Source organism: Pseudophryne corroboree, chromosome 4 (assembly GCF_028390025.1).
Source record: "Pseudophryne corroboree isolate aPseCor3 chromosome 4, aPseCor3.hap2, whole genome shotgun sequence".
Taxonomy (NCBI): domain Eukaryota; kingdom Metazoa; phylum Chordata; class Amphibia; order Anura; family Myobatrachidae; genus Pseudophryne; species Pseudophryne corroboree.
In genome coordinates, this window is record NC_086447.1 from 680,943,829 (window position 1) to 680,956,790 (window position 12,962).

The 12,962-nt window shown below is 43.7% G+C and overlaps 1 protein-coding gene across 15 annotated transcripts in view; it reads left to right on the forward strand.

Annotated features, from left to right (window-relative positions):
• Positions 1-12,962, forward strand: part of SYNE1 (spectrin repeat containing nuclear envelope protein 1) — a 965,679-nt gene that overhangs the window by 791,931 nt on the left and 160,786 nt on the right. For all 15 annotated transcript variants that reach the window (XM_063917854.1, XM_063917860.1, XM_063917859.1 and 12 more), the window contains 4 exons: positions 5,326-5,457; positions 6,163-6,359; positions 7,504-7,636; positions 8,486-8,668. In XM_063917854.1, coding sequence (XP_063773924.1) covers positions 5,326-5,457; positions 6,163-6,359; positions 7,504-7,636; positions 8,486-8,668 — 645 coding nt within the window. The remainder of the gene's footprint in view (positions 1-5,325; positions 5,458-6,162; positions 6,360-7,503; positions 7,637-8,485; positions 8,669-12,962) is intronic.

Consider the following 12,962-nt stretch of genomic DNA (forward strand, 5'->3'; position numbering starts at 1 on the left):
TTTTTGTAGGTAAATCTGTGCAGCATCCTATAGTATCCACTTGGACTGACTAGGCCCAGAGCCGGCTACAGGCATGTTCCAATAGAGCGGCCGAACAGGGCGCCACACTTTATGGGCGCCGCTAGCTCTGGCCGCCATATTGGAGCCTGGAGCCGTCGCTACAGCTGCAGTCCGCTCCCCTCCCCGCTAACCGGCGCCGGCCCATGAGCCAACCACAGCTCGCGGTCCGGCAGCTGAGGCTGATTGGCTGCCGGACCGCGAGCTTTGATTGGCTTGCGGACCGGCGCCTAGTTGAACCTGTACACCGCCGCCGGAGATTGAGGGCTCCTGGGAGAGGCGCACGCTGCGCTCTCCTCCCTGCCCTCAGCCAAAGAGCAGCACCTAGCAGCAGCCTCAGCAACCATCGCGGTGACCGGTGAGCAGCACGGGGGCAGGTGAGGGGGGGGATATCTGGCACTGGAAACATGTCTGTCACTGGGGGCATGAGACATGTGTATCTGGCATTGGGGGGCATATCTGGCACTGTGGGGGCATTTTTATATCTGGCACTGTGGGGACATATCTGGCACTGTGTGGGCATTTTTATATCTGGCACTGTGGGGACATATCTGGCACTGTGGGCATTTATGCATCTGGCACTGGGGGCATTTATGCATCTGGCACTGGGGGCATTTATGTATCTGGCACTGTGGGGGGGGGGGGGGCATGGGACATGTGTATCTGGCATTGGGGCCATATCTTGCACTGTGGGGGCATTTTTATATCTGGCACTGTGGGGGCATTTTTATATCTGGCACTGTGGGGGCATTTATGTATCTGGCACTGTGGGGGCATTTATGTATCTGGCACTGTGGGGGGCATATCTGCACTGTGGGGGCATTTATGTATCTGGCACTTTGGGGGCATTTATGTATCTAAACTGTGGGTGCATATCTGGCACTGTGTGGCCATTTATGTAGCTGGCACTGCTGGGGGGCATGTCACGTGTAGCTGGCACTGCTGGGGAGCATGTCACGTGTAGCTGGCACTGCTGGGGGGCATGTCACGTGTAGCTGGCACTGCTGGGGGGCATGTCATGTAGTGTTCCCGCTAGGCGTCTGTGGCTAGGCAATGTGTCTCAGTGCTCTCCCTGGTGCAATGTGTCTCAGTGCTGTGCCTGGCGCAAAGTGTATAGGAGGTTCTACCTGGTGCAGTGTGTATTAGCTGCACTACTGTGTGGTGTAATGCAAATTGCCACTATTATGTGGCCACGTACCTTCCCCACGAAGTAACTCCCCTTAATTTTTGCTGCGCGCCTTCGGCGCGCACTGTCCATGCTTTAGCGTATTGGTATGGGAACAACAAGCATTACAGTATGTACATCATTTTGCCCTCCTAACTTAAAAATGTGCCCTCCCTGTGATCAGTACCATGCCCTAAAAAGTGAACACTATCATGTGTAGCTGGCACTGCTGGGGGGCATGTCATGTGTAGCTGGCACTGCTGCGGGGCATGTCATGTGTAGCTGGCACTGCTGCGGGGCATGTCATGTGTAGCTGGCACTGCTGCGGGGCATGTCACGTGTAGCTGGCACTGCTGGGGGGCATGTCATGTGTAGCTGGCACTGCTGCGGGGCATGTCGTGTAGCTGGCACTGCTGCGGGGCATGTCATGTCTAGCTGGCACTGCTGCGGGGCATGTCATGTGTAGCTGGCACTGCTGGGGGGCATGTCATGTCTATCTGGCACTGCACATTATGTGTATCTGGCACTATACTGGAGACATTGTGTGTAAGGAACACTACTGTGGCTATGTGTAAGGCTGCTAATTGTGTGAAAATATATTTATAGTTTGATGATATGAAGTTACGAGGCCACGCCCACTTTTCCAGAGGTCACGCCCACTTTTTCGGGGGGGGGGGGGGGGCGCGCTTTCGGCGCGCGCATGGGTGGGGGGCGCTTTTACATTTTCTCGCTCAGGGTGCTAGTAGGCCTGGAGCCGGCCCTGACTAGGCCAATCACATCTTGCTATCTGGTTGTTGTAGATTACTGCAAGTTTGCACCTGTGTTATATAATGTACTACTAGGTGAAAACAGAAAAGGTCTATTTTTTAAATATACATTTTTTTTATTTTTGATTGTCTTATAGCAGCAATTGGTAGATATAGAACATGAAAACATGTTAAAACAGAATATACAGATTACACATAAAGGGGTATATGCAATTGCGGTCGAACTCCGGCTGGAATACGACCGTTTTTTTATTCAACACAATTCGACAGTCAGACACCCTCCCGCCGGGACCCGAATTCGACATATTCAATAAAAAATGGATTCGACAGTCCTGCTGTCGAGAAAACGGACCAGTTGACGATAGTGTGCGTCCTGGATTCGACTTCATGGACGGCACAAAAGTATTTAAAAAACCCTGAAAAAAATGTGTGGGGTCCACCCTCCTAAGCATAACCAGCCTCGGGCTCTTTGAGCCGGTCCTGGTTGTTAAAATACAGGGAAAAAAATGACAGGGGATCCCCCGTATTTTAACAAGCAGCACCAGGCTCTGCGCCTAGTCCTGGTGCAAAAAATACGGGGGACAAAAAACGTAGGGGTCCCCCGTATTTTTCACACCAGCACCGGGCTCTACTACCTAGAGAGATAATGCCACAGCCGGGGGACACTTTTATATCGGTCCCTGCGGCCGTGGCATTAAATCCCCAACTAGTCACCCCTGGCCGGGGTACCCTGGAGGAGTGGGGACCCATTAAATCAAGGGGTCCCCCCCTCCAGCCACCCAAGGGCCAGTGGTGAAGCCCGGAGGCTGATAGCCAAGTCTAAAAAAAAAATACTGTTTTTTGTAGCAGAACTACAAGTCCCAGCAAGCCTCCCCCGCAAGCTGGTACTTGGAGAACCACAAGTACCAGCATGCAGGGGGAAAATGGGCCTGCTGGTACCTGTAGTTCTACTGCAAATAAAATACCTAAATAAAAACAGTACACACACACCGTGATAGTATAACTTTATTACATACATGCACACTGACACACACATACTTACCTATGTTGACACGAGGCTCGGTCCTCTTCACCAGTAGAATCCACGGGTTACCTGTAAATAAAATTATACTCACAAAACAATCCAGTGTAGATCGGTCCTCTTCAGAGTTTGTAATCCACGTACTTGGCAAAATAATAAAACGCAAAACCCGATCCACGCACTGGAGGGACCGGTATAAAAGTGTCCCCCGGCTGTGGCATTATCTCTCTAGCTGGTGGAGCCCGGTGCTGGTGTTAAAAATACGGGGGACCCCTACATGTTTTGTCCCACGTATTTTTTGCACCAGGACCAGACGCAGAGCCCGGTGCTGGTTGTTAAAATACGGGGGAACCCCTGTCATTTCCCCCCCCGTATTTTTACAACCAGGACCGGCTCAAAGAGCCCGAGGCTGGTTATGCTTAGGAGGGGGGACCCCACGAATTTTTTTCAGGGTTTTTAACCCATTCCCACCGAAAAACATGCTCTGATCTCTCCATATTATTTTAGTCAGAAAAAATATATATTCTTTTAAAAAATATATTAAATAATACTTGTGGCTCCTAAATAGACAAACCAAGTAGATAATCCCTTCTAATATAAATAGATATGCTATTAGCAATAAAAAAACACACCAAAAAAACATGTTTTTAAAAAATTTTATTAGATCACGCCAGCAAAATGAGGCGGACTGAAATTGATGAAATGACTGTCGAAAAGCACTGTTGTCGAATCGACATTCTTCAATTGAATATACTTTTGTCGAAAAGCCGCATTTTTACCATTGCAGACATGTCGAATTTGACAAATGTCGAATTGCAAAAAGTCGAATCTGAAACTGCCGTTTTTTTGTCGAAAAGTACTGTATTGCATTGTCGAATCAGTTTTTTTTGTCGAAAATGCCCCGTATTTCGACATTTGCGGCAATTCGACCGCAATTGCATATGGCCCAAAGTATAACTAGCAGATACAACACTCAAGAGAATCCTGGGCCATTCGCGATGACAGGAGACAGATGGAGGGAAAAGGAAAAGAATAAGCCCAATGATTTAAGAATAAATACAGCTCGTGGGGTTTATATAATAGCTTGCAAACTGCATGCTAGGTGGAAGTTCTGGCGAGTCTACCCGTATTTTTAAAGAGATCATTCATAAAATAGGCAAAACTAGCCTGATTTCTCAGTACTCTCTTCCCATTTGGCAAATTCCAAAATTGACTGAGCAGTTGAAGTGTGCAATGAGGACAATACTTCATAGGGTACACCAGGGAATACTCACTCATGATTTCAGTACTCAATTCTATCCACTGGTTGATGAAGCCCCAGGGAAGCCATTGAAAAACAAGAGACGTGTGCAGACCCCCGTGTTTTGATTTTGGTTTTGCTTCTAAAACAGCATCGTGTTTTGGTTTTGCTTTTGACAAAACCACCCTCAAGTGTTTTGGTTCGGATTCGCATTTCGGCTCGTTTTAACACCGATAAAAAAATCGATAATCATTGATAAAAATCGATAAAAACAGCTAAAATTGTATATATATATTTTTGCAATACAAAACCTAAAATTCAGATTTTAAATCCGAATTCCGCACCACAGGAAGATTCTAGCTGGGACTAGGCTCAGATCAGATCTCCTCGGGGGATCTGAACTGGGTATTGGGTCAGTTCGGATCCACAAAATTTGGGTGGATTCAGATTTCTGGAGAACCGAAATGCATATCTCTATGAGAAACCAAAGAAAGTTAACATTAATAATATGAATAGTTGTACTTTACTATAACTAAGTAGACAATACAAACACAAAAAGGGCACTTATAGGGCCTGATTCAGAAGTGGACAAAAACCACACGCTATTCAGATGAGCTACTGCACATGTGCAAAATATTCTGGAATCCCCTATGGTGCATGCTTTACCCTGACTGTGTGCACATATGTGCTATTGCATATGGTAGAGCTGGTAACAGAACTTGAGAGGCAAAGCAATAGCACCCAAAAGGCCCCTAAAAACTCATTGGGTAGTATAATATTAATTTAATATGCTTATTTAAAACAGCTCAAATACGCTTATATTAAAACACATTCTTGAACACATGTAACTGGCCATCAGCTGAGACAGATGACTGCAAGTCCACAATTCCCCTCTCTGGGGTCAGAGCTCTTAGTGGATGGGCGTGTCCTTGTTCCCAATGCTCCACGTAACATCCATTGCAGCTGGTAATAACTTACATGCATATAATAAGAATATGTTTCAATGTGGTGCTATTATTTTAACTTTATTGTTTTAACCTGTATAGTAACCAAAATGTGTTCTCATTTTCTCTAGACATGGATGTGTTTGGATGAAAAATACCAAGCATTGAGCAGGCAACTGGAAGTAATTGAAAGTAACATACCTGTTGTGGGTCTGGTGGAAGAATCAGAAGAAAGACTAACAGAAAGAATAAAACTGTATCAGGTACTCCCACCTTATACAGAAGATCATAGTTTTATTTTATTTGTGCCTGTGATTCTTTGTTTCTCTTTTGTTGTGTGTACCTTATATACATAGCCCGTTCTCTTCTTCACCTCTGTGTCTGTGGAGACCACAGTACAAAGCTTTTTCACCATTCACCTCTCCATTTTGTAAGCCCTGCGTGGCGGAGGTATGCTCTTCATACCAAGGGATATCAACACGTGTCTTCTTCTTTTTAGTAATAAAGATGCGTAGAGGTTCTCAATATACATACTGTAGGTTCCCTAATTGGCAATGTAAAAATGAAGCCTAAATTATACATAAATATAAAGTACTGTATGTCATGTGACCGTGCTAAGTTAAATGTTTTCTCATTTTGCTTAGTTACCAATACTAGAAAACATTAGTAGGATCCATTCCATTACTGTTAGGCAGCTTGTCATATGTGCTGCATGTTTTTATGTGGTTTTATGAGACACTGCTTCCCCCTTCACCCACTGACCACAGGATGACTATATTCCAATTCTGTTGTTTAGTAGACCCACAGCACACAGGAAAAGATCTGACAAGGAAGTTTCATTGTATTGTATCTAAAAGGAAAAGTGGGACTATTTAGCCAGTCATGTTTAATAACATTTCCGGGGAAAATCTGAAATCCCACACATGGCAACAAAGTGACTTGTTCTGTTCTTAATGATTTGTCTTCAGTGCTTCAAGTCAAGCTTAGCAGATCACCAACCGAGGCTCTACCAGGTTTTGGAAGATGGGAAAAGACTTCTTATGTCTGTGAACTGTTCCGAACTGGAAATCTTACTGAATCATTTGGGGGATCAGTGGTTGAACAACACCAGCAAAGTTTCCAAAGAACTGAACCGATTGGAGAATATACTCAAACACTGGACAAGGTACCAGAAACTAACAGCAACAGTGCATAATATTACCCAGTAGTTACAGTAGCTTAAACAAATGTATGCATTTGTACTTGCTAAAGACCTGTTTCCAGCAATGGTAAGCAACATAAAATCACATATATACATATGTATTAAAGGCATGTTGTGAGTTATTTGCATAGTTATCAATAAAAATGAAATTTGTAGGTCTAACAACGCTCAGCCCCTGACTAGCCTTTATACTCATCCTCACTTAAGGGCATGTTATACATGCAGAAACGCAAGTTTCCACATGTTTTATGTGACCTGACCATTCATTATTAGAGGCCTGATAGGGCCGCATAATATTCCGAAAATACAGTTTACCTACAAGAACAAAGGTCTTCTTCAGGTGGCACTTGTTCCCAGAGCCTCACTCCTTTCTATGGGATGGAGGCCCGGTGTTGCAAAGAGGGATCCAATCACACCGTCTGCCGCCTCCTCCTCACTGTGTGCCCAGTGGCTATGCATATGTCTAACCTCTGGATGGCCTCCGATGATTAAGTATCTAACTCGCCGCGAGTTGCGGCGGGGCATACTTAATTGCTGGAACAATTCAGGATTGCTCCTGTGCGAGGACAGCTGCTCTGAAAACCAGCTGTCCCCGAAATCAGTAACACTGCTGAAGAGGTAGCAGTGATCCTTACCACCCCCATAGCTGGCCTCTGAGGATGTGTGACCTGAGGTTATGCATGCGTACAGTCTCTGGGCACACAATAAGGAGGATCGGCTTGGAGCCCTTTTCACAACACCAGACCTGTTTCCTGTAGGAAAGAGCAAGGTCTCCGGGAACAAACGCCATCGGAGTTTGCGGAATATTAGTGGCACTGTTAGGCCCCTAATAATAAATGGGCCCATTACATAAAACATGAGGAAACTAGCGTTTCCGCATGTGTAACGGGCCTTAAGTAATGATGAAGTTATTTTAAAAATGTAAAGAGTTCATAACTCATTGAGTATCATCACTAGTTTATCACCATTAACCAGGATCTCTCTCTACAGTGTCACAGTCATGTTAAACTGAGAACTTTACGTGATGGGAAACTATGTTTAACTGTATAGAGGACACAGAAACTTGAAATTCTAGGTGCCTCCAATTAAGTAATGTTTCCACTTGTAGATATAAAAATGAGTCTTCTGAGCTGCTCCACTGGCTGCGGTCTGCGAAGGATAGGCTGGATTTTTGGACTGAACAATCTGTTACTGTCCCTCAAGAGCTGGAGACCGTCAGAGATCATTTGAATGCCTTCTTGGTATGTATGATTAATGTTTTTTGACATGTTTGAAACACATATTGTAATTTAGTTGGTTGTAGTGATTATAGCCAAGTGATCAGATTGAGCAATGGATTCCCCTAAAACTGGAAATTGAGCAATGGATTCCCCTAAAACTGTTTTCTGTTTTTATTTTTATTTTCCCTTCTTCTGGATTAAATCCAATTAGATGTGAATTGATCATCAAATTTGGCCCAAACTGGAAAAATTGGATACCAAATCTGCATCTGTACTGCTTAGAGCAAACACCCAAACACCGCAGGTTATTCCCACTCGGTTCGTGGGCCCGAAGCGTGGCAAGAGCAGTGAGCCCACGAGGGGACTCACAGCCTCTCTTCCGGGATTCCAACAGATGGGATGGCGCTGTCGGTACGCTGACAGCCGGCATCCTGTCTGCCGGTAAATCATACCTATCCCCTACATAAGTGTTCCTGCAAGATGGAGCTTATTCTGAAGCTTTAAAGCATTGATGAGAAGCAAAATCATGTTACTTAGCTGAGGTAAAAGAATTACTCGGTGCCTCAACAGAACAGTGTCATCCAGTCTCTAATTATCCTAAATAAGTAACCCTGCACAGCATGGAATCATTATTATTACTGTATGTATAATTTGTTAAATTTCAAACCATTCAGGTGAAGTAGTGTATTTACATTTGACAGTCACTGCTTTAGATTAGTTACTAAACACCAATTAAAACATATTCAGGTATATTTTTTTATTAATTAAATAAATAAATAGTAATAATAATAAATACAAGAGAACAGTTTTTGCTTTCATTATAATTTATGTCAACTCATTTTTGGACTCTTTGTTATGTTATCATGAAAGGAATTCTCTAAAGAAGTTGATGCCAAATCCTCATTAAAATCATCTGTCCTGAGCACGGGGAACCAACTACTTCGTCTGAAAAAAGTGGACACAGCCTCAATTCGCTCAGAACTGGCACAGATAGATAACCAATGGATGGAGCTCCTCACGCATATCCCGGTGGTACAAGAGAAACTCCATCAAGTAAGAGGAAACAGTCTTGAGTAATGTATCTAATGAGGGAATTGCATTCACTTTCTTATCTAAGAAACCACAGTACTCCTATCTTAATTTCAATCTGCATTTCGGTTTACAGTACTTCCTGAATAGTGAGTGAAATTGGGCCTGATGTATCAACAGTTATTTGCGCTAAAAAAATATATAAATTTAACTTTTCTATACTTTTCGCATTTTTTAAGTATCGTCTGAATTTATGTAAGTTTTTTGATTTTATTTATTGTTTTTGTTTTCGTAAAATTATACTTTTCAGGGTTTTTTTTTCAAACTATTCCAACTTCTATTGAAAATGAATGGGAACCTTATGTATCATTGGATTATCGGGAAAATAGACTGTAACTTTTCTTTTTTCGCCAGCTTTTACTGGCGAGTTTAGCAATAGGTCATGATTGTTCTTGTAGTTCCACCTCTAAATTTACTTTTTTACGAAAAGAATATGCTAAAAATATCTCCCTTTTATTTAAAAAAAATGATACATACTTAAAAAAAATCTAAAAAATCACGAAAAAGACACGATAAGTGACAACATTTTTTGAGAAACTTATCACATTTTTGATACCTCAGCCCCATTGTCTTTCACCTGAAGTCACCATCAATGTACTGTACATTGTTTAATTGCCAGTGGGGAAGATGTATAAAGCCTTGGAGAGAGTAAAGTGGAGAGGCTGCGTAACGCAGCCAATCAGCGAACTATCATTTATCCAGCACAGTCTTTGAAATACCCTGATAAAGAAATATGGAAATATTTGCAAATTAAGCATTTCCTACTAGGATTACGCCCACACGTACAATGCAGACGTGCTACTACTCCATTTGAGAACTTGTGCCTCTCCCAGTCATACCCTAGTCATACTCTTTCTACCATATACATATTGATAATTGATCAGGTCTTTCCCTCGGAACCAAAGTTTATTAGAGATTGGGTTTCTGACCTCAACGGTTTGATTGGAGAGGATGGCTCGTCAGAAATATTTAGTAACACGTTCTCCTCTTCTACAAATATCCTGGTGACGAAAATACATTATAAGGTGCTCTCTCTCGCTGGTATTGCTGCCCTAGTCTGCTGCGCAAAATGTATCCTGGAGTCCCAAACACCTGTTGGAGATGTATGGGAGCTGTCGGAACTCCCTTACATAAATGGTGGGACTGTCCTCCTCTTAAGCTTTTTTGGCAAAAAGTTGTGGAGGCAGCGAGCATCATATTCCAGGAAAGGTTACCTTTTCCTAGCTTCTGGCTGCTAAACTTATTACGTAGGCCCAAATCTCAATACAAAAGGTCAGTTTTACCCCATATTCTCAATGCTTTGAAAGCAGTTATTCCAGTGCATTGGAAGTCTACTGTTATTCCTACCATGTCTGAGTGGTGTGCTCGCATAGACCATTATATGGTCATGGATGACCTTGTCTCTTCACTAACCTCCAAAACTCAAGTGTACTTGGTATCCGTGGTTGGTTTATAAAGAATCAGACCATTACAGTTCCTTACATTGAGGTGACATCAGGATTCAAGTGGGTGTTTTAATTTAATTCCTGAGATAACTATTTATCTAATCTGTTGAGCTATGAGACTCTCCCCTCCCCCCTCATTTCTTTCTTTCCATCTCTCTTTCTCCATTCCCACTCTTCCTTGTTTACTTGTACCTTTTTTTTTCTTATCTTTAATTTTTTTGTTTCACTTTCCGATATCCGCTTCATATTATGTTAGGATATGGTATGGCATAATGTGCTTACATTGTTTGTACACTTTTAAACTTTGAAAACATCTTTACTTGTACTGTGTGAAGCTGATATTATTATAAAAAAAAATTAAAACAAAAAAGAAATGACAGACGCTGTTTGGTTGTTTTGGGTAACTACTCCACTTTATCTCTCTCCAAGGCTTGATACATGTCCCCCACATCCAGGGCCATAGAGAGCTTAACCTGGCCTGGTTAATACAATGGGTGGCCTAACTGAGGGCGGTGTGGCCATGCCCCCTTAGGAAAAAAAATGAAAAGTATTTTCAGCGCTGCTTCCTGCTGTACAGGGCGGTGTCAGCTAGGGGCAAGTCCAGGGAGCAGGATGATCAGCGTGATCCCTATTCTCCCTGTCCCTACCCCTCTGCACAGACAGAGGTCTGCTACAGCTACTGCTCAGAAGCAGTGGCCATCCTAGCCCCACTGCAGCCAAGCACGTGCTTGGGTTGTTGGACAGTGACACAGGATGCTGCGATCGGTATCCGGTCTTTAGGTCGACCACACTTAGGTCAACAGTCATTAGGTCGACCACTATGGGCCGACATGCATTAGGTCAACATGGTCTATAGGTCGACATTGTCACATTTTTTTTTCATTTTCTGAACTTTTTCATAGTTTGTGATCCACGTGGACTACAATTGGGAATGGTAACCTGTGCCGAGTGCAACGGTAGCGGAGTGAGGCACCGTGCCCGAAGCCTGCGAGGGGACACGGTGCACTAATTGGGGTTCCCGGTCACTTTATGAAGAAAACGACAACAATTTTTTTCAGAAACTCATGTCGACCTTTTTTCTTTGTCGACCGTGTTCACTATTTCAGGTGTCGACCTAGTCACTGTCGACCAATAGTGATCGACCTAATGACTGTCGACCTAAGTGTGGTTGACCCTATGATCCACACCCGCTGCGATCGCCCTCCCTTTCCCTAGCAGTCCGTCCTAGATCACGTCTTTCGTCAATCCTGCACTGAACAGCTTCAGGTCCCACTCTACCCTTTATATGTATACCCCACCAGGAGCCTTTCATCTACAGACAGATTAGCCTTTTTGTATGATCAAGCTGCCACTGTGCTTTGAATGGAGATCAGAATTGTGGGGGGGGGGGGGGGGACATGGTGTATTTGGAATGTCATTACTGCATGCAGCCAGCACCCAGCCTAGAAATGAGCTAAGGGCACACAGCTCATACAAAAGCCAGGTACAGGGTGCTGGAGGGACCCCAGGGGTTGAGGAGCTGCAGTTGCAGAGTTGGACATGTAATAGCACAGCAGAAGTAGCAGGCGTGATCCTGTCCCCTCTCTCTTCTTGTCCAGGCAGTATGTACTCAATGTCCTGCCTCACACAGGTAAGTGGCTGCAGATTTGGGTAACTGGCCGTGGCTGGCACATGGCTAATGGTGCCTTTCGGTGTCTGCTTTCAGCAGGGTCTGGTGCAGTGTGTTCCAAGCATTGTGCAGGGTGAACTGTCTGCACATTTTTGGAGGTGAAAGGCTGAGGATTGGGTGGCAGGTAGTTCTGGTCTCATCATTGCTCTTGCTGTAGCCAGGATGGCAGTTACTTGAGCTAAACTGCGGTCATAACTCCTAAACCTGTCGTTTTCTGAGTTTTTACCACATTTCCCATAAGCTGCGGAAAGTGAAACTTTCCAGATCTTGTGCCTGATAGTGACTATAGAAGCCTATGGGCTTCTTCTGTCAGAAATCCCTGGAGAGGGATCCCCTCCTTTTCCCCGAATGCGCTGGCCGACTGTCATAAACCTGGAAGTCATCACTTTTATATTATAACTCTTATAGTCAGAGCTGTCCCGTGCATAAGTAATTATGCATTAGGTGTTAAAAAGTGCTGCTATGCATGCAATAATGGGTGGGACATCTACAGTGGCTACATAAATATATGAAATATATATATATATACAGTATGTAAAATCAGCTTCTTATCTGTGAGTGCAAGTAAAAGGATTAAGGGCAAGATGTGCTGCACATCACATATGTGATGCGATACATCCTGCCACTTATCGGGTACACACCAGCATTCATAACACTAGCATATACCTAGAATTGTGATTAGTATTGCAAAGGATAGCTCTCCCAAAAAGAGCTGACCTTTGCGATCACTGGACTTCTGGGTTTAGGCGCTAAAGGCCGTTACCCATAGGGTACAAGTTTCCGGAGCTTGGTACATATAGAAATGTGGCCAAAACTCCAAAAATTGCATTTTCTGAGTTTTGGCTGCATTTTTGCCCTTAGTGCATTCTGCCCTTAGACATATAGTAAAAACTGGAATAATCCATGTGACTAACAAACTAAAAAAACTCCCAAACACCTGTAAAGGGGAAGAGTTGGGAGAAGAAAGTGGAGGAGTCAGAATAAATCATTAAATCCAGACCCACCACTGGCCTGCGCCCAGGTAATTAGTACCGTCATCTCAACGGCTATGTCCACATATATGAAATAGATGTGTTGCAAGAGTCAGAATCATGTAGGCCATAAATTATTAAGATATGTAAAACCATATAGGCCATAAACAAAA